Source organism: Echiichthys vipera, assembly GCF_963691815.1.
Source record: "Echiichthys vipera genome assembly, chromosome: 7".
NCBI classification, from domain to species: domain Eukaryota; kingdom Metazoa; phylum Chordata; class Actinopteri; order Perciformes; family Trachinidae; genus Echiichthys; species Echiichthys vipera.
In genome coordinates, this window is record NC_139832.1 from 17,951,986 (window position 1) to 17,974,740 (window position 22,755).

The following is a 22,755-nucleotide window of genomic DNA, read 5'->3' on the forward strand; positions in this document are numbered from 1 at the left end:
GTGTGTGTGTGTGTGTGTGTGTGTGTGATCGCTGCTGTGTGTACGTTCTGGCATGACTAAAACAGAAACATAATCACGCTCACTCAAGTCATGCTCAAATACAACTGTTAAAAACATCTTCCTAGAAATTATTTTTGAAATATGACCGCAGTTCAGAAATCCCTGCCAAACTGCGCTACGATTGCAACATTGTTTAAACACAAACTTGCTCGGGTGAGATTCACTTAATTAATAATCAACTGAAAAAAACAATAATCTTTTTAAATCTATCTTCACAACAACATCTTAAGAAGGTACAGTTGATTTCATAGTGTATGCAGTTTTTGTATTTCCTCTACATGGCATTCCTCATCTTTGTAAAAGTTAATAGATTTTATCATGCAGACTCTCTTTGTACCAGCAGCAGCAGGAAAGCAGTGATTTCAGGGGGAGTAGTTGGTACTCCCGGCTAATAACATTGCATTTAGTGGAGTCAGTAGTATTTCTGCTCTTTGCTCCCTAACTTACACCCATCCACTCCCTCCAGTGCTGCTCACATGTGTTCTGGCATCGCTCCGGGGCCTTGGTAGAAGCCAGGGTGGAGGAAGAGGAGGAGGAGGAGCAGGAGAGGGTGTGTGGCGGGCGGGCAGACTCCTTTAGCTTCTCTTCCCTCTTTCGGACCTGTCAGGCAAGCGGCCAGGGAGTAATGTGGAAATGTGGCTGGCTGGCGTCGACTTGATTAAGTCTGCGCACGTGTCTCTGCAGAGAGGAGACCCCGGGCTTAATCACCCCTGGTCTTGACACTCTCCTCCTCTTCCACTGCTGTCTCTCTCCTTTTTCTCTCCATATCTCTTTTCTCTTTCTTTCTTTCTCTGTCCTTCTTCTACTCCGCTGCGTCTCCTTCTCACTCCTCCCACTTGGAGGCTAAATGCAGAACTTTTTTCCCCCTCTCTGCCCTTTCTTTCTTTTTTTTCCGCTGATTTTCATTTTTTCAGTGATCCCCCCCCCCTGTGCCCTCCTCGCTCTCTGTGTGTAACTGACTTTTCTTTTGTTTGTGAAGCCCTTTTTTCACTCTCTTTATATTGCACTCTTTCTCCCACTGCCCTTTCTCTCGCTCTTTCCCTTTTCTTGCTCCACCCCCCACCTCATTCTCTCTGTGTTGTTTCTATATGCATGTGTTCAAGGCTGTCTTTTTGTGAGTATGTTTTTATCTCTTATATGTGAGCGTTTTCAATATACATATGAGCTTTTGTGTGTGTGTGTGTGTGTGTGTGTGTGTGTGTGTGTGTGTGTGTGTGTGTGTGTGTGTGTGTGTGTGTGTGTGTGTGTGTGTGTGTGTGTGTGTGTGTGTGTTGTATGTGAGGTTGTGTTTCCCATAGTGCAGCAGTGTGCACCATGCAGGGGTGGACCAGAACATCTCTTGACAGCACCAGGCTACCTCACCTCCTGCGTGGAGAGGATTTCATGTACTATATGAAATGTTCTCCCTCCTGAGCTGGCTTCATGCCAACTATAGCTTACAACCCTCTAAGATCCCACACACTCAGTCACAGTCTACGGAGCTTATATGTACATGTGAACATGATTAGTTTGTTGTTTGGTGTAGTGGAGTAATATCACAGCAGGCTACGGTCGAGGCAAATTTTAGTTTATGAGCAAAATGATATGGTGATGTAATATTTGCCCCATTGTGCACATTTCACATACATTTCTTCAAAAATAAGCAGCAAAGATGGCTCCTAGATAATGTAAGAAGTTATGTAATCTCTATAAAAACATTCTGTATATAAATGTAGAATCTGTAAGCAATGGGACAAGATTCAGGTAGCGGAAGTGTATTCTGTTTGAAGTCTGAGTACCTTTTTGTTATTATTTATCTACATTTATATGCAGATAGATGCTTATATATGCTGTCTCTCAACTCCAATTCTGTTCTTGCATCTCAAGTTGCTGATAGACAGTTAACAATGACCACCACTGGGAAGAGGTAGTCGTGTTCTGGATATCCGCGGGCTACACTGGCCCGAAATATTAGCCGTTGCCCACAGAGGCTTAATTGTCATCAGACGGATAGCCAATGGGTTCTGAGATTGCAAGTTTGCAATATTATTTTAAGGTTTTTCCTCAGAAATAACCTTTTTTTCTGTCTTTTTGCAATTGGCTGTAAATGCTGCAGAACCATTCGCCTTGCTGGTCTTTGGTGTGGTAAAGATGCCAGCCATGGGCACAAGTCAGAGCTGTAGCAAATTTAAAATACATTGTTGTAAACTGACAAAATTGCACACAGCATAATACTAAACTTTAGCCGGTCATGGTAATGTATAAAACTGATTTTTAAACTCACGGTTTGGATGTTTTTTGTTTTGTTTTTGACAAAATGGCTCTCTCAACTTGACTTGAGTCTTATCTGAAACTTTCTCTCCCAAAACTTTTTTTGTGTCTTCGTTTGTACTCATGATTCAAACTGGATATTTTCGTGGCCATCCAGGTATCAAGAGTTCCTCAGCTGCCATTCACCTAACATTGTCTGTGCAGAAAAAATATATATATATTTCAGAACCCTGGCTGCCTGACATAACTCTATAGGTGTGGATACACACACCCTTGCACAATGTAAACCTTAGACACTTACTGTACCATGGTAATAACAATGGCAGCAAGCAACTTTTTAATTGTTCCAATTCTCGACAAGTGGTGATCCGGTATAGCATTCTGTGTCAACAAATGAATAGCTTGAAAATTATTTCATTTCTAAAGTTGTTGTTATCCGCATGATATTTATTTTCCCTGTTTGAGTTTGGAGGTTTGGAGGCTGTTGGCAAGCTTTAAGTGACAGTTTGTTTTTGGGAGTAAGGGAGGGCACGCGAGACGGTCCTAAGCCGAGATGGCACAGCACAGTGGGCTTTCCAAAATCAACATGCATAGTCATCATTTTACCCACACGCTCAGAGATAAGACTAGACTCTGTGCATTTTGCCAAGAGCCCCCCTTGCCATACTTGTACACACACTTCTATGTCAGCATGCAAACACTGATGCATTCAGACATAGAAATATACACACAGGCACACACAGATCCTGATGCCCACACCTTTAGAAGTGCTACCTACCTTTGCAGTGACTCAACATGGCTAATGTGGCAGCAGCAGCAGATGCAGGGCCTTTGCGCCAACCATCACATACTGTCGTTATCCCAGTGTGCTAAATGATTCTATTAGCGCGTCACGCTTGCCCCTGAAAGCTCCCACTGTTCCCCACCTCTACAATGTGGTTCAAGCAATCCAACCCATGCGTTGATAATTTGCCCTGAAAAATTGGCCGGGGACAAGCATCCAATTATGGCTTTGCACCCTCGTTCCCAGCGCCTCGTTTAGATAACCGCTCTCATAACAGGGTTCTTTGAAAAACAAAATGCATCCTCCACTTCTTCATCTTCATCTTCGTTCCTCATTTTCTTTTTTAGGCTGTTTTTTCTCTCTTATTTTCTTCCTCTCATCCCTTGTGGTCTCCAAGTTATTTTTCCTGATGTAAACATTGCTGACAGAGTTGTTCAATGTTGTATCACACTGATGAGGTGAAGCATGTCGACAGATATAAACTGATCTGAAGTTAGTTTACTATTACGACAAATAAATGCCTCTGAATTCAGCCTGTCATTCAGCACTCTGGGCACGGAGCCAGCATGGCTGTTTTTCTTGTCTGTCAGTGGGGAGCAGTGTGATGACTTCTACATTTTTCATCATATTCATTACCCTGGCTTGCAGACGGCGTCATGTTATTAGGTCAGTGTAGTTATTATCATGTTAGTATTACATCAATTACAAGAAATTGTGCATGTCCGTGCATGATTCTTCTCTTGTGTGCTAACGTTTGGCCGTAAGCTAAGACTCAATTAACTATCCCAGAGTTTATATAATTTCTTAAAGCTGCAGAATTGTTTGACAGTTTTGTCTTCTGGCCTTTTAAATTGGACACTCATTTCACTGTATTATGTTTTGATAGTTGGCAGTTGCAATGTTTTCAACATTGTCCAAATGTTCTGTATATTGTTTGTTTTCTCACTCAAATTAGATTTCATGTCTTTTAGGAGCAGATCTGGTTGCTCACTGTTATAGAACTTGGAAAACTAACACAAATATTCCCCAAATAGATTTTTTGAACATTCAAACAAGTGTCAAAAGTAGTGTTAAAAAAGTATAGTGATATGTTTTCAAATTTGTGTTGATAGTGGCAATAAAGCCTATTACCCATTGACATTTTATTCACGCAACACAAGCATATTGACTCAAAATGCTGAAATGACACGGACATACATTTTTCTATAAGATCATACTTTTTGATTTCAGTATGACTCCAGGGCCCCAACAAGTATTCAAATGTTGTTGAAACAGCTGTCCAATAGCATTTAAATAACACTCAGCACTGATACAGGAAAACAATATTGACTCAAAAGCATATAGTTTTTAAAGGAGATTAAAAGCAGAGATATATGCCCATAATTCACCCTAACGCACTCCCCTCTCAGATCTTATCTCACCAGAGAACATTAGGAGCGTCAATTTGACCAATCATAGACCCTGCTGCACCCCTGGAGCCCTCTGATCATCTTTCACCTCCTCCTGGGCCCGTGAACTCTCAGTGTACAGTCATCTGATCCCACTATAGCAGCAAGCAAGAAGCAGTTCCTGACCTGGACTGCTTACACACTCTGAGAGGTGGGATCACACTATAGCCTGTAGTCAGCCTTTTAATGTAACAGTGTTCCTCATGTTGTTCACTTTTTCTCTATGTGCATAAATAAAGAACTGATATGGACTGTCATTTATTACAGTCAAACGACACCAACCTCAGCACAGCTTGACCAGATTAGCTTAATGTAACTATTCAGAGAAGAAAAGACAAACTCCTCTCTGATATGATAAAACTCCAATGATCTGTTTTGAGAATAGGAAGCCACTGTAACAGCATATAGTGAAAGAATACACTAACACAACGTGAAGAGAAAGGGTGTGACATGCAGCAAGAGACCACGGGTCAGAGCTGAACCTGGGGCTACTGCAGTGAGAACAGTCTTTCCCCTAGGTTTACAGCTTTTTTTATAAGGGGGGCGGGACCCATTTCTTTAAAAAATGTAGTTATGTTTGTCCGCATCGGGCGAAACTCCGCCGGGCACAATACAGAGAGCTGAGGAGAATTGTAAACTTGCAAACATATAGAGACAGAAAGGACATGCTGTCATGTAAGTAAGATAAATAACATAATAAGGTGGGCGGCTTTGGCTCAGTTGGGGTTAGCGGTTTGATCCCCGCCCTGCCCTACTTGTGTCATGGTCGTTGTGTCCTTGGGCAAGACACTTCACCCATCTTGCCTAATGTGAATGGGTATGATTGCTGTATGTTTGAGGAGGTGGTCGGAGGGGCCGTAGGCACTGATTAGCAGTCACGCTGTTGTCAGTCTGCTCCAAGGCAGCTTTGACTACTATTGTAGTTTACCACCACCATGTATGTCTGTGTGAATGAATGGAACCTGGACTCTGTAAAGTTCCTTGAGTCCTGAGAAAGGCAGTATATAAATCCATTCCATTATTTAGTTTGTTTAAGGATAATATATAGAGCCATTCTATAGGAAAAATATCCTTTATTGATATCTTGTATCCTCCTTAAATGACTTCTGTTGTGATCCGGCACTGTTGGGCCCCTGAAACTGGTTAGTGAGATGTGATTGTGGCCACTACAGGGCTCCAGTCAAAGGGTCCTGGTTAGTGAGTCATTAGTTGATTTAAGTCTTTTACTCCCAAAGTAACAGTAAAAACAATGCAGTTTCTGAAATAGCACACAAATAAACAAATGCATGAATATATTAGTTATTTCTTATATCTAGCATTATATAAGCATTTAAGGACTGTAACTTAAATCTACATCTTCTCTTGAATCCTGTAACCGTAACATCATAACTTGCATCATCAGTGTTAGTGATGATGTGACTGCACCGTGATCGTCTGCAGGAAAAGTAACAAAAATACAGTGTGACTTCACAACTAACAATTTCAAAGTAAAAGTCTTGGCTCTGAACGGGAAGAATCACCACCTATGTTGGTGATAAACAGGCCAAATCAACCAATCAGATCTACGATGCGTATGACGTACTAACAGAGCGTCGAGCCAAAGCTCAGACAGTAAACAACATGTCGGTAAAGGACATTTTCCGTTTGTGTTACGTGAATTAACGGATAAAAGGCACAATTTCAGGTGCCCGGTTTATATTCCAACAGAAGGACCCTAGAGAAAAAAGCGTTAGCGATCGGCTTGCTTGATAGCTGCGCTCATTATCTGCGGAAGCCGTCATGCTGTTTACACTGAACAGTCGCTTCTCATTGTGTCACACTTCGAGCTGCCTCAAAACCAACGCTGATCGCCTAGGCAAACTTTTCTCTGCTGCAAGTTACCAGATTGATCTGCGAGTAAAATACAATGGAGCTTGCAAGATCAGGATGGTCTCGCGAAGCTAAGTGGGTTTAGCTTTTCATGAGATTTTCGGATATCCTGTATACCCACTGGCTACATTGGAAAGCCCAAGTGATTAGCCATTGCCCCTAAAGGCTAAATCGTCACAAACAAATAAATAGTCGATGTGCCCTGAGATCGCCATGGTCACCTATATAGTTCTCTCTTACAGTCCAGATGGAGGCAAATCAGCTGGTCAGGTAATGGATTGAGCAGATTTGAAGTGTCTTGTGGCAAGTGCAAGTTCCCAGATCCCAAGTCTTCATAATAAAATTGGAAGTATTTTAGGTCTATTTTAGGTCTAGAAATTGTTGTCGGAACATTTCCATAGCTGTGTTAATGGTGTTCTTTTTACAAACTGATTCATCTCAGTATATTGGGCTAATGATCAAAGTCCCCCTCCACTCAAAATGTCTTTTTGCTTTCTGTTTCTTCACCGTGGTGTTTGACCTGATGTCTATCTGTACTTAGAAGCTATGAGTTTAATCTAAAACATTTAAAGTGTGTATATACGAGGTGATTTTGTGACTTATTGAAGCCGCAGGTTCTCATTTCTGTGAGGTTACACCCAAGTCTTAGGTCTGGAAATATAGACTCTTAACTGCTACCTTCTGGTTGCATAGTTGGATGTACTGAAACACCCAATGATCCTACAAAGACTTAATAAACAGTGGAAAAAAAAACGATTATAATAATTGAATCTATACTGTATCAGAAATGAATAACAAGTGGAGAGTTACGACCCCATTCAGCCTTTCTCCGCTTTCCTGCCTTTCTACCTGCCTGCCTGTCTGTCTGCTTGTGTGTTTGGACTGCAGATACAATTACTGTCCAGGCGCGGACAGACCTGGAGACAGAGGCAGTGTGCTAATTGTACAGTGGACCAAGAACGGAAACTATTAAAGCAAGTCTGCAAAGACATTCTCAGCCTTGTCTGCTGTCATAAATCTGTCCTCTCCTCTACAACTTACGACTGTAACAACTGTCACTCTTGTCTGTTTTTAACTTATCTTTTATCACTATGCAAACAAATGAAAAGCAAACTGAAGCCGAGATAAACAGAGATGTCTAGGTCTCTTCAATCAATACATTTACATTCATTGAAATGCACGTCTCTCTCTTCACCTTTGTATGTACAGTGCAGTAAATCCATAATTCTTTCACTAATGGTTTCACTCATTAAGCACACTGAACATGCTGAGATGGAAAAATTCAACAAGTTAAACAAGAATATATGCTTCCTTTGGATATTGATTAAGATGCTGCAGAAATCGATGGAGAATGAAAAAGGCTGCCTCTCCACATCATTCTTCTGCTTTTTCTTGCTTTCTCTCATACACAAACAGACACACAGCAATCACCATTGGCCAACAAGGCCTCCCATCGCTGAAAACAGGAACAAAAAGGCTGGCCTAATTAAACAGCAGTCTTTAATGCCAGTCAACCCCCACTGTAGCCCCAACTACATGAATGAAAGAATAATGCTCTTTTGAAAAGGAGCACAGTTTTATAATCTAAACCCATTGGCTTATGAAAGGGAAGCCCCTTAGCTAAGAAGGCCCACGGGTCACCCTTCATCTCTTCCTTTCTCCCTTCTCTTCTTCCTCGCTCTCTCTTCTCTTCTTCTTCTCTGTTCTCCTGCTGGGTCAATAGCCAGGGTTAAGCCAGGCTGAACATGGGCCAGTCTGTGACCACCACCTTCAGCAGGCCCTTGCTCCCCCGAGGTCTTGGTGGTGCTAATTGTCCCTGGACCTACACACACAAAAGCACACATCAACAGCCATGTGTGTTGGCATGACCAACCGCTGGGCTCATGTGCTTGGATTATCAGAGCTCTATGAAAGAGAAACAGCCAGTTGAACCTAAAAATGGTGGCTGTAGTGGTAGTAAGAGCTGAGAGGAGGGGGTGAGCTTAGGTGTTCAGGGGCCTCAGTGCCAGGGGTTATCCCAGGAAATGGTTAGGGGAAAAAAAAAATTCCATGGGTCCAGTGTGCCCCCCACCCCCCTCCAGACCCCAGCTCACCACCGCCCACCCCCAAAAATCTCCCCATCCCACCAAGGCGAGGGGACCCCCCGACTGGCAGCAATAAATAGATTCCTTCTCTAACATGCCTAATCCTGCTAAACAGCAACAAATCCTATTAGGCCATGAATTATAAATCCTTCTTCACCACCTCACCCCCTCGTCCCCCACTGGAGAACCCCAATCGCCCTCCTGTCTTCATAACATGCACGTGCATGCCCACACACATACAAACACATGAGACTATCAATAATTGTAAGTTGGATGCGTTGGTAATTATGTCTACTAGCTGCTTGCTTCCAAATACTAAATGCTGATGCGTGTGACTTTGTGTCTGTGACCTTCAACCAGGCTTAAGCTTTTACACAGATACACAATGTGTACAACAACACATGTGTAAGTAGGGATACTGTCATGGAAGCCAAGGTCAGAAATTAAAAAATACTTGTTAAAGAGGGACAGGTAAGGCTTCCAATAGCAGTTTCCTGATGTATATGTTATTAGGAAGATATCAAACTACTCTCAGATCTAAAATATGACCTCAACATGATTATTAAAATAAAAAATGGAAGGTACAGTAACTGGAATATGCTGATGTAAAGAGAGAATGCGCTCATCGAGTAAAGTTCCTTTAAGAAAAATAGAAAATTTGATGAGATGATGGTGCTTGATGAAAGTTATTGAGATATTTCAGTTTGGATTAAAATGTAGTTGACTGACCGACCAACTGACTGTCATTGCCATTGAGCCACACCGCATAATTAATTCAGCTAAACGTGCATCTGAACAGACACCAAAGATTCTTAAAAACTAATTTATGGGGAAAAATGTGCTCTGAAAAGAAAATTCTGACAATGTTACACTCACTTATATGCATTCCCAAATTACTGACACACCTTAGGCTAAACCTTTTAGACCAGGGTAAGAGGGGGTAATTTACTCCAAATCCATCAAACTCTTTAATTAGGCTCACTTTGAAGAATAGTTACAGCCTTGTCCTCCTCTTGAGGCTACACCTCATGCCTGGAACATAACCCTAAGAACTTGAATTAGTTCTGATATCTGAGGTAGCCATCGTCCAAAACTCTTTTTTGACTGCTCCGAGTTCGTCAACGGCAGGAGCTGCACAACCGCATGTCAATAGGGTTGACTGTAGGATTCACGAATGCACCAAATTAATAGGTAAAGTACTGTATATTGCAATATACATAAAAATAGATATACATTTTATATAAGAACTCGTGAAAATATATCCTTGATACCTAAATAATAATACTTTTTGTCTCCTATATTTTATAGATTACACTCTTAATTCCTTTTGGTCTTCGTGTCCCTAGTAAAAAGCTTTTTTCCCAGGCTGTAGCTCTTCATTTTCCAGGCTGTCTAACTGGAAACCTCCTCATCCAAATCTTTAGTTAATTTGGCAGTTAGTGTGGTGTCAAGAGGAGTTCACCAGTCATTAGTCTACTTGTTAGAAGTGCGCTCCTCTCAGATTTTCTCTCTGTGTGTTGGGAGAGAAAGTGTCTGTCTGTTCTCCTCCAATAATGACAGGTTGTGAGACTTGGCGCCATTAACATTAAACATGGATGGGACATTTTATGAGGTCACCAGGATGTCGACGAATATCTCTCTTTCTGAGTTATTTTCATTGGTGGGATTCTTTCGCGAGCTTAGAGACGGGTATCATTCAGACATACCTGTGTATGAGATGGGACTTACATGGATACTCAGCAACAGCAACACAGTATCTAATGGTGCTTCTATGAAAGATATTCAGGACTAAGAATGCATGAGAGAGATTGAAACTAACGCATTTTTCTGCTTTTCCTGCATTTTCTTTATACTTTCCTGCATGCAAACTTATCCTTCTTTTACAGTTAACAAAGTTTCAAAGTGTGTTTGTGGCCTCTCGCTTGTTTTCTCTCTGTTCCTCTGTGGTCACACACATCAAACAGGTCTCTCTCTCTCTCTGTTTTCTTTGTCATCAGCTCTTAATGGGCACTGGGCTTTGATGTGGCCTATTTGCTGCTATTGTCTTCGGCATGTCTTAATCAGTGCCCATTGATCTGGAGGAGGCGGCATGAAAACCACTGGTATGGACACAGGGAGGAGGGAAACAATTTCAGCAGAAGCCATATTTAACTTGCTGCACCGTACTCCATGGAGTGTGGTTGAGTCTTGTGTCAAGTTTGAGAAAACGAGAAACACAGTAAGAGTCGGAAGGAAAGAGGGAAGCAGAGAGCAAGGGAATCAAACAGATTACAAGCATGGGAGAGGGAAAGACAGTGATAATGACACCTTTGCCATCAAAAAATAGGGATTTGAATGTATTTGGGGGGGTGGGGGGGGTGGCTATCCCAGCTGACATCGACCTAACACGTGTATATATTTGGACTGTGGGAGGAAGCCGGAGAACCCTGAGAAAAGTCACGCAGACATGGGGACAACATGCAAACTCCACACAGAAGGGCCCCAGCAAGGATTCAAACCAGGAACCCTCTCGCTGTGGGGCGACAGTGCTAACCACCACACCACCATGCTGCCCCTTTCGACAGAATCAAAAAAATAAAATCATAAAATTGCTTTTGATGTTGCACGTGGATCTCTTTACGAAAACTTGAGAATGCTAGTGTGGACGCAGTATTTTCACAAGTGAAAAGCATCTACAGATTTGGCTGGCTCAGTGTGCACATGGCCTGATAAAGATGAAGTTGGGTTAAACTTCGGGACTGCTAAAAACACTTAGAGCTGGTTTCATTTTAGGAATTTTTCCCCATGGAAAAGTGTGTCTAAAACCGCTTAGAAGCCCATTCATTTACACCCCTCATTGAACAGAGAATCTTGGCTGTTACGATATAGCTGCTCACTTATAATTCTTACAACGGAACCCTCTGGCATGCCATCACTTTTTAGATTAAACATTCCTGAAAGAATGTAGTCATCTTATCCTCCCATGATATGATAAAGAGATGTCTGTTTCTGAGGAGAACAGAGGAGCATATCTCTTTGATGGACCAAAGCACCAGTCATAAAGCTTAACTCACACACACACACAAACATACACACACACTCACACACACACACACACACACACACACACACACACACACACACACACACACACACACACACACACACACACACACACCCACACACACACAGAGGCCCGTGGTCTTGCTGGGCCCTGAGAGTAGGACATTGATGTCTACGGCTGCTCTCTCCAGACTGACTCCAAAGTTATTGCAGTGCACCATGGAAGCACAGGATATTTGACGGTCCCCTACCAAATAAAGAGGCCATGAGGTGGGGGATGAGGGAGAGTTGCCATTGACAACTCGGAGATCTCCAAAGTGACCATCAGAAAATGAAAAGAGAGAAAACTTATTAAGAGAGAAGGGTCCAGGGAGGCCAAGAGGCTAAATCTGTCACAGCTTTTCATGAGAGGGACAAGGCCAGTTCATGACTGCAGAAACTACAGCTTGTACATGACTTCCACAGTTGACCTAATGAAGAATAGTGAGTCTATTGAAAAGAGCCAGGAGTTGGGGTTTAATCCACAAAAGAAAAAAAACCGCAACCAGCCTTCCCAATAGAGGATGAATCATAGGGCGCAGGACAATGGAAAATATATTGAATTCATCGTGAGTGAGATCTGAGCTTTACTCACTCAAGGGGACTCCCCAGGATACATTTTGTCAAATCTTCTGAACAGATGAAAAACAAACCCAAAGAAAAGTAAAGAAAGAGGGGGAGGCAGAAGGAGAGGAGTAGGAGGCAGTGTTGAGGGGTCAGTGTTGAACAAAGAACCCTCCATGTTATTCTTTTATCACACTTACCAATGAACATGTGTGCGCATTTGTGTCAAATGCAGGAAACGGGAGGAGGGCAGGGAGGGAGCGGGGTACAGTTGTACAACGATCAAAACCGCACATGTTTTTTGTTTCCTACATGTGTTTTCTTTCCCAATTACGCTCGAACCTCCAAATCACACTCAAAAGAGGAGAAAAAAAACCGCACATCCTTTTCATGATCGATGATGGAGAGCAAGGAGGTGGGGGGTAGATTTCCTTTTTTTTTCAAAAATAGGGCCTCATGCTCTTTATGTTTGGCATTGTTTGTGTGCATTTCCTCCTATAGCTTGGGCAGGCCTTGCGTGGAGGGCAGGAAAAAAGACAGCAGCCTGACAGCCTTTGATGTTGATGTTTTATGGTCCCACGTCAACGCATTGTCTGTTAAGTCCTTTTGTAGTCCCTCTGCCTAATTAAGACCTCAGAGCGACTTGTTGACTTCACTAAGACCCTTGTTTGGGGAGGGGTAGGGTGGTTTGTGTGTGTTTTGTGTGTGTAATGAGTGTATGTGTGTGCATGTGGGTGTGTTTCCTTTGATTGGCATGTAGTTTGAGAGAAATGCTCATTACCCACTCAATACAAAAGCATAGACTCCATAAGAATGGAATCATTCATTTTCTGTTTGAGGGCCATTTCAATGGAGAAGAACTCATCTCAGGTTGCAGTTATGCTTAAAGTAACAAAAAGCACTTAAAACACCAACATTCAGAAATCTAAAACTACATTTAAACACGTCATTGCATACAGTACACATGCTCTATTGCAGGTGTGTATATATGTAACCATTTTTTAGTGTATTTTTTCATTTCTGCCATCTTCTTCTGGGTCGTTTCTTTACACTTGCACTGATTCATGCACCTTTGACTTCTTGTCTACTACTGACTTTGCTTAAATCCCGTCTCAACCACACACTAGGAAAGCTGTCTTTCTAGTAGGGCTGCCCCCAAATAGTCGACCAATCACTGGCACATTAGCAGACCAAAATTTCATTGGTTGATTGGTTTCAGGAAAGAAACAAACATTTGGAGCAGTTTCTTGTGTGAAGTGAAAATCTATGTGACTGAAGGCTGGAGGGCTTTTAATTTGAAGGGCCCGATACAGGAAGTTCATTTTCTAGACAAACTAGTACAGAGTTCAGGTCGCACATTTTAAAATGAACTTGTTCAGTTCATAGTTCATAATTCAAAATTGTGAATTCAGTTCACAGTTCCAAAAATGAGCTTGTTCATAGTTCCTTTTTTCAATATTTTGCTGTAAGCTATTTTTTTTTCAAAATGATTGCCATAGTCTATATAGAACAATGGAGAGCAATTATTTTATCAGTTTTAACACTAAATCTATGCGTCAGATTTCATCTTCATATCCAATTTTGAATCCTTATCCAACCAGGGTTTACATTAGAATTGAGGGGACAGCATTTCCCCATTGCTGCTTTAACACTTTGCTGCAGTCCATTCAGGGCAGCTGCTTTCACATCTACAGTATATTCTCAAAACCATGAGGAAAAACTTGCTGCTTGAATGGTCTTTTTATAATGAGGAATTATAAAGACAAAATCAGGACAGTAATCCTTAAAGTGCAAATGCTTTTCAATTTTAATAATTTTCCATTTCAGTACGTACTAAAAAAGGAATACTGGAATCCTGGCAAAGTAAACCAGTTTCAACAAACAAGTTACATGAATAATAAAACCAGGAACCAGGCTTAGGGAGGAAATTAAGGCTGAACTTGAAATTAATTTTATGAAAGCTGGGCTTTCCACTTTACTCAAAGGTTACCAGTCTCCGACAATATACTGCACCACCAGGTTGTCCAGCTGTGGCTGGGAGATGACAATGGAGCCGCTGGTGTACGCAGTTAATGGGATTTTGGACGAGGATCTGTCTTGACGGTCTTTCAATTTTTTATTTGCTTGCACACACCTTGAAATGCCGGGTGCTTGAGTTCAATGTGCCGTTTCAGGTTTGCTGTGGATGTCAAAAAAATCATATATTGGTATGCAATAAATACTTATAGTATTAATCATTTAAGATAAATACTAGAGTGCCATTAATGTACGGTATAATGTCTTTGGACCTTCCTTCACGCCCTTGATAAAAGAATAGAACAGCAGTATGCATTCCTCAAATTCAGATGATGATTTGACAAATCTTTAACTGCCTGGGTCTTTGTTCCTTTGTGCCTGCACACGGTGTTTGTGTGTTTTCTCATTATCTATTTTCACTCATAGCACACATCATCCAAACATGCTGCTGTCACACATGGAATATCCAGGGACATGTTTCCGCATTTTCTGCCAACGAAATCCCATGAGCACTAGTGCATAGCACACACAAAGCCTATTTAAAAAAACAAACATAAGTGCATGCCATAAAATCACTAAAGTATGCAAGTATCAGTTTGTGTATGTTGTTTGCACCCAGTGGTTTTTGTTTCAGTGTTCAGCTCCATACCAGTGGGTTTTCTTTTGTGTTGACAAAGATGTGCTGCTCTGAGCCTAGGGAAGTGTGTTTTTGGACTCCTTTTAATGCAAACTGAGTCTGGTTTCCTTCTGTTTTACTTTGCATCATGTTGCAGAATCATAGTTATGATCGATAAAGCCAGCCTTGACAGAGAGCGGGGGTTAATCTGTGCTAACTCATACAGTTGGAGGTTGAATATGTGCATGCATCCCTGCTAATATGTGTGCATGTTTGCTCTACTTTCAGGGCCACATGTTTTGCTCTTGCGGGTACACATATTGTCCATTGACTCTCGAAAGAAACAAGTCACCTTTTACGACAAGGAATCACCTGTAGACTTAAAGTGTATGTCGTTTAGACTAAATCAGTCCACCTTTCTGTCACAGGTTGTCCCATGCCCAGAGATCAGCTGTAAAAGTTCTCCGCAGAATGCAGTACTTTGTGGCCAGGAAGAAATTTCAGGTAAGTAAAAGGAAATTCACATGAGGAGAGGGAAATTCTACAGAGGGCAGGAGGGCAAAAGAGGGGGATATACAGAGATAAAGAGAGAGACAGATTGAGGTGAGAGAGAGAGAGAGAGAGAGAGCGGCGTGTGTGTGCGTGCGTGTGTGGTGTTTGTGTGGTTATACAGGATGAGCAGGGGGGAGCCCCAAGGGCATTTGTCGACTGCAATGCTGCTGTGCATGTGTACGTGTATGTTTGTGCGTAAATGCCTGAAACTTGCACCTGCATGTCTTCTTTGTGCTCTATTCAGTTCAGGCGTAGTATCAGGGGAAGTCTACTAACTTGTCTCTGGGGCTATAGTAGGAATTCACTTACTATACTGGACTTACAAAAAAACAAGCTGGCAAAAATGCACTTACACACACACAAACACACACATCAGGACATGGCCTCATGCAGCACTCAAAGCAGCAGAATTATGTTAAAACAATTTGCGCAGTAAATAATTTCAGTTTAAAAAAACATAATCATATTTGAGATACTTTTGCCATCATTTTCATGCTACATGTTATTGTCGAATGGATCCTATATTCTTACCGTTTCCAAGTGTTGTAGAATGTTTTCAATTATGGCCTAAGTGATCTCAGCTGCAGAGGCTGTACTCTGTGTATACCAAGGATAGCCTAAAGAGTTCACTGGGTTCTTACTGATGCTGCTTGTATCCATGTCACACTAAACAAAGCTGTGAAAGGACCTTAACACGATTGCTTTCTACATGACCATGCACTTGTCAGTGCACGCACACACACGCACACACATACACACACACACACACAAACACACACACACACACAAACACACACAATGAGTTAACAATGAACCCTTTGCACCCAAGGGGGTTGGGGATGTTTTCGGGGATCGAGCAACAGCGGCTATGGTTGACAATGGCTTTTGTGTCCCTCCTTATGTGTGTGTGTGTGTGTGTGTGTGTGTGTGTGTGTGTGTGTGTGTGTGTGTGTGTGTGTGTGTGTGATCCACAGCAAGCGCGGAAGCCCTATGATGTGCGAGATGTGATCGAGCAATATTCCCAGGGTCACCTCAACATGATGGTCCGCATCAAGGAACTGCAGCGAAGGTGTTGTCTTTGATCTTGTTTTATACTCTTTTACCCCTTGCAACAAACAACAAACAGTGCTGCACTGTCAAAACTCTGACACGTTTCTTAAAGGGGCAGCACATTGTTATTTAGATTATTATGTTATCAGGTTCAGCTAATTTCTTTTTAAATTCCTGTCTGCGGTAAATATTTACAAATAAGTTTCATTACTGTTATTTAAATGACTTCATTCTCGGGTTCAACTGTTACATTTAATTTTAATTTTCAGAAGTTTAAGCCGGTGCACAATTGTTTATTTTTAAAACAAATAAATAAATAAATAACAATTCAGTACATTGGTACACAATTCAGTACATTTTTGTGTTAATTTGTTACATTTTTTTTTTACAAAGTTATGGAAATAATGTTTCAGTCAAGCCAGATGCCTTTAGTCTCTTCCACAAGGTGAACTGTACAGTTTCTTAATTCAACAATGGCATGGGATCGGTATCGGGTATCGACTGATATGCAAAGCCCAGGTATGGGTATCAAGACTGAAAAAGTTGGATCAGTGCATCCCTTGTAATTGCATTACAGTTTGTTATTCCTCTTACTGTTCATCTGACGGATTGGACAGGGCTTCACTGGTTTCTGATTTGTCACACCTTGTTGTGCTTTGTCGAGCTTTAATGAAATCCAGTCCTCACTAAAGTAAAACCTTGTCCTTTTTTCTGCAAATTTTCCCTGCTTTTTTACGTGATTTTCACAACAGTCCCCCACGACGGAGGTCACTTAGTTAATAAATTGGGTCAAGCTTATGTAAGCACGTCACCTGGACCTTTTAACGCCTTTTGCAGTAATTCAGCTGAACCATGGTGATGCACTGTGTACTTTTGAAACCAGCAGGACATCATAATGTGTCAGTAAATCAAGAAAATAATGATTATTTAATTATGTAAAACAGTTTCTAACTAACTGCGGTGTGTGCAACCTTAAATAAAAACAAGAAAATAAGATAAGACAGAAAAAAGAATCATAGCACTGACCCCTGCAATAACTGCTTTGCATCAAATGGGTCAGACATATAAATAAAGATAGTTAAAGATGAATTGCTGTGATAAAAATCCACCCTTAATTTGAGGTGATGAAAGAAGAGAATGCTTTGCAGTACATTTTGAACTGTTTCCCCTTCTTTAGTTAATATATACAGTAGATGACTAACAGTCCACATATGCAAGTGTTAGCTGCAAGGTTACACTTGTACATGAAAGCTTGAATCTCAATAAGAACATTCATTTATTCATCCCTTTAAAACTGCTATATGCTTTCAAGCTGATGCCATTTGTTTAACTTTATTGACTCCAAAAATTTGTTTCTATTAGTTTTTTGTTTTGTTCATGAGCTAGTTTGAAGGCTGTTTAATCTCTTCTGTATCTGGCCACTGTTTTTAACTTTCTCATTCTAATTACTTTTTTTTATCCAGGCTCGACGGCACTCTGGGGAAGCCAGGAATGTTTCTTCCAGGTAAATATACAGAAAACACAACAGTCTATATCTGATAGACAGACATCACTCCTCACTCCATCTATGTGTTTATACCTTACACACACACAACCTGTGCTGGACTAAATATGAGAGAAAGAGAGGTCCCTGAGAGGGGGTTCCTGAGATATCGCGTTCACAAGAATGGGACGGACGGACAACCCGAGAACATAATGCATCCGGCCACGGCTGTCACTGGTGCAGAGGCATAAAAAAAGGGAACTACTCCTGGCAATCACAAACACAGCTTTTTTGTCAGCTGAAAATTGCAATCGCCATACAGATCTGTCACTCTCTACTGATTTTTTGAGCAAATCAAGCCTTCCCCTTATTCCCCCTCCCAACAAGAAACATTAGAATAACATCGTGCTGAACGAATAAAGTGGGAAAAAGGTGTGATCCTTATAGAGTTACAACAAATGTACGTCAATTACTTATTTGATGATTTTTAAAGATTTATTTTCACACACTAGTTAATTAAAGTTAGTTAATGGCAGCTATAAAAGTGTACTGCAGTGTTTAGTGCCAACCTATTTCCCAGTTGCTTTGTAAACATCTCTTGGCTGACCCTGGCCACTAACATGGTTAAACAATAGGCCAGTTGGACAAGCGACTGAATTAAGAATACAGGGAGCCCTGTTCTCTCCAAGGCTACGCGTCACACATTTCATACACAATTGTAGCATTCACACTTCGTTTTACACTTCTGAAGAAAAATGCGCAGATAGTGAGCAGATCCAGGAATATAGAGAAGGCGTAACCTAAACTAAGTTTAGCCAACGTTCGCTTTGAAGAATGGAGTTAACTCCTGTTTTTAAGGCTGCATAACTCTTTCTGATATGCATTTACTGTTACTGTAGGGGGCTGTAAATTACCACTGTGACCCGTACTTGCAAGACGACAGAAAATGAATGACTGGATGGTCTGACTCATATTCATCAAGTATAAGGGCGCTTACTGTAAATGACAATGTTGTGTTTGTAATGTGAGTGTGCAGCAGTTGATCCAAATGACCAAATGTACTTTTCTGCATCTGTTTTTGCGTTTTTGCCTCAAAATGCTGCTATCACGGCAAATGTATTTATATTAGCAGTGACTGTTTGCTTGGGTGGATATCTGTTTGAGTTACTTTTTTAATTCGCCAGGAAAAGGAGAAGATAAAGAACACCCAACTATTGGAGCACGACTGATCAGGCTAGAAGATAAGGTAGGCACACTCCTGCTACTTAGTGTGTGTGTGTGTGTGTATGTGTGTGCGTGCATGTGCGTGCGTGTGTGTGTGCTTTCTCTGTAAAAGAGTGATAAACTGATTACCCTTGGTGTTCGTGAGCAGAAGTATGTGCGTGTGACTGCATAACTGTTGTGTCTCAGTCTCCTTATCAGATGAATGCGTGTGGTGGAATCTTTTGATGACCGTGTTTTGACTGGGCTCTGTCCCTCTGCGCCAATGCCAAACGTACACCTGCATTCTCCACTTTTCATCTTATCAGCATTTATCCAGTGCTGCGTTTATGCTGCGCTTACATTTCTCTTCTCTCTCTTCTTTTTTTTTTCCTTCCTGACTCCTGGCTGGGACATTTTGATGATTTTCCATGCCAGCCCTTATTTTTTCCTGTAATCCTAAGTCTGTCGGATGGTGACAATTCTTGGATGTTTATGTTTCCATCAGTGAATATTAAAGTACTGGAAGCATTAAGGGAGTAAAGTCAAAAGTCTTTATACAGTGAGGCATAGCCAATAGACAACAGCTGTGTTATGAAGCCCTCGGGTGTAACTAGGCGTGTCCTCTCTCATAGTGGAACAAACACAATGTGATGCCAGCATGATGCCAACCCTGATGCCAGTGTAATGCCAAGATAGACATTTCCTTTCTGGGAATGGTTGTACCAGTTGGACTGGTGTATGAATACATCTTTCCATGTGCAAATCACGGGATATGAAATGTGTTTGTTAGATTTAGTGTGTGGCTTCATTTGTCTGATCGGTGGCATCGCTAGAAAGTGAAATTATGTTTGTGGATTTAGAAAAATTTGGAAATGCGCTCAAGCAGGTTTTTTTCCATGTCACTGGTGTTTAAAATGGAATACACATTTGACAGTAAATGAAAACAACTTCCATAAAAGAGAACAATGCATTCTGTCGCCACTGCTCTTCTATTCAAGTCAGCCAGCTCAGGATTTCCCCCACTTTGCCTTAACATTTACCATCCCATCTCTGTGTGCTCATCGATACTGATGTTCTCTAATGTTTGCATGCTTTTGCTATTCTCACTACTTTGATACAGAGAGAGGAGTAATGATCTTGAACCAATTTACTCTCCGAGCCTGAAGACCTCCCTTGGTGATTGAGTTACGGCTCATTTGCTCTGGGCTACATGTTGTGATCGCAATCTCCTGATTGGAAACATAAACCTGCGTTCAGAAATGCCTCCGTTACCTATGATGCTCTCCCTCTCTCTCTCTCTCTCTCTCTCTCTCTCTCTCTCTCTCTGGAACCAATCACAGTTACTTTAATTACAACTGTGTTTTGCCGGCAGTGCTGCACCAAGCATCCTCTTATAGTGAAACAGAAGAGTAGCAACTTAAACGTGCGACAACCAGAGCCACCCATTCTTCATAATTACTATATTTGCCTCACCTCAGTTCCCGCCTCCTTCCCTTCATTCATTTCTGGTTGTGTGAATTTCTTGTTTTAATGGTGCTGACGGGCCAGCACATCTGTTAAATAGGGCGGGCGGGGGGAGGGGGGGGGTCTCCTTTTTTCCCGCAGGCAGCAGGTGGATGAACTGGCCAACCTCTGTGACTTAGCACATTCCCTGGTCCTCTTCCAGATACGCCTGCGACGTCAAGCTCCAGTAGCACCTCACAGATATTATTGTCCACTTTAGATAAAATACATATATAAACTTTATATTTCTGCAGGGATTTTCTAATTACATTTATAGTGTAATCCCCCTAAATGAATAAATGGACCTTGGTTGTAAAGGTGCACAGCATTTATTTATGCTCCTGACCCATTTTTCACTGAAACCTTTACTTTGTTGAAGGTTAAGATGATTTAGACACCGAAAACAAAATGTCGAAACAACATTTCAACAGAAAGCCTGTGTTTCAGCAGCAACATAATGCCTAATCCTAACAAAACGCTCAAGCTAAATGAAAGTTTACAGCAGATGTGTTATGATATAAAATACACAATGAATCAAGTTTGTTGAAACAATTCGGTTGTTTGCAACATAATCTCCAGCGCCGACACATTTGTTTTCACTGCAAGCATTTCAAAATGTTGTGTAATTTCTGTGTTGCGTCAACTCTTGCATGTCACTCATAATAGTAAACCTAATCACACACAAAGCAAAACCCTAGTGTCACAGTTGAATCACCTCCATATAGGATATTTCCCAACAGCCCCGAGGAATTATTCATCAACTCCATGCCCTAATGTTTGCATGTGTGTGGGTTTGTGTGTGCACAAAAGTACACCCTCTTGTGTACCCATGTTTTTTTTAATACTCACCCTTGGTAAGCCTCCAGCCTCTTTCTTTGACAAATTCCTACTTTCTACTCCCGTTACTCCTGTAAAATGTAAAACACCAGACATCAACTGCTCTGACCGGGCTTTATGCTGCAGCTGAATAAGTAACATAGAAACATTTTTCTGTCCAGTTGTCAGCACATCACTTGTAGATGAATTTATTTTCAGTGAGCTGAAGGGGGCTTGGGCATTGTGTGTCCTGTACAGGGTTCGACAGTGATTTATCACACAAAGACAAAGACACATATAAGTCTACACTCACACACACACACACTCACACACACACACAGACACACACACGCAAGCAAAGAGTTGATTAATCACCAATGTGTCTAACCCCACACACTCAAGATTGAATTCTCTTGGAGCAACTTGGAAGCGAAGATGGATGGCACTATGTGACAGTGTGTTATCTTTCTGTCAGACACACTCGATGAAAAATACCCAAACGACAAGCTCAAACAGTGGCTAGTGTCTATGGGCTTCAGCGTGGCCTTTCAGAACGGAGCTCGCTGCATGCTTTAGAAACAGTCAAGAAAGTCAGAGCACTGTTTGCGGTAAATCTCTCCCAGTTTTATTGGAGCAGCATTTTTTCTCATGGCAATAGACATAAAGGGCAGGGAAATGACAACAATATGCTTTCACGAAGCCTGTAAAATGTCAATCTATAAAACAAGTGTTATTGGTCCGATCCTATTTTGTTTTTCAAGATTTATAATTATCGTGAAGTGTTGTGCAGCCCAGAGCAAACCAACAACTTAAAACTGAAATTGGTGTGTAGAGCTAAAGAAGGCAGGCTTTAATTATGTCTGAAGGGAAAATTTGTTTAGTTCAAGGTTGAATGCCTTTCACAAGATTGGAAAAAAACACCAAACACCAAACCTATAAAATGTTTAATTTGTTATTTGCTGGCATTAAACAGTCTTATTTAACGATACATTTGAAATACAGACCATATTTCAAAAATGCATTTTTGGAAACATAAGATACCACAGTTCATTATTCAGAATTTTAAAGTAATAGTAATAATATTTGATTTAACTTTAACTTCAAATTAAGGGGTGGTTTCTATTCACTTCATTAAATTTGATGTTGAAATCATGTATATTGTTTTACTAATCCAGGCTTAACATTACTTAAAGATTAAAAAAAATAATTAAAACTCATCATTCAGCAGCAAGGGGGCAATTTTATAGTCATAATTTAGTCATTACTGTGGTATTCAGTTGTATTTGGATACTGCATTGGTCCTTGGTGGGTGTAAAACCATCCGCAGCAAACTCCAATGTGCCCTCCAGCCCAGCAGAGACATGTCTCTGCTCAAC

General features: G+C 41.2%; 1 protein-coding gene across 1 annotated transcript in view; it reads left to right on the plus strand.

The window, feature by feature from the left end:
- The window catches only part of kcnq1.2 (potassium voltage-gated channel, KQT-like subfamily, member 1.2), a gene marked incomplete at both ends in the record, with an annotated part of 111,309 nt that extends 89,407 nt beyond the window's left edge, over nucleotides 1-21,902 (plus strand). The window contains 5 exons of the mRNA XM_083917500.1: nucleotides 15,201-15,276; nucleotides 16,299-16,393; nucleotides 17,838-17,878; nucleotides 19,042-19,107; nucleotides 21,799-21,902. Of these exons, the coding sequence (XP_083773626.1) occupies nucleotides 15,201-15,276; nucleotides 16,299-16,393; nucleotides 17,838-17,878; nucleotides 19,042-19,107; nucleotides 21,799-21,902 (382 nt within the window). The remainder of the gene's footprint in view (nucleotides 1-15,200; nucleotides 15,277-16,298; nucleotides 16,394-17,837; nucleotides 17,879-19,041; nucleotides 19,108-21,798) is intronic.
- Between the last annotated feature and the right edge of the window lie 853 nt (nucleotides 21,903-22,755).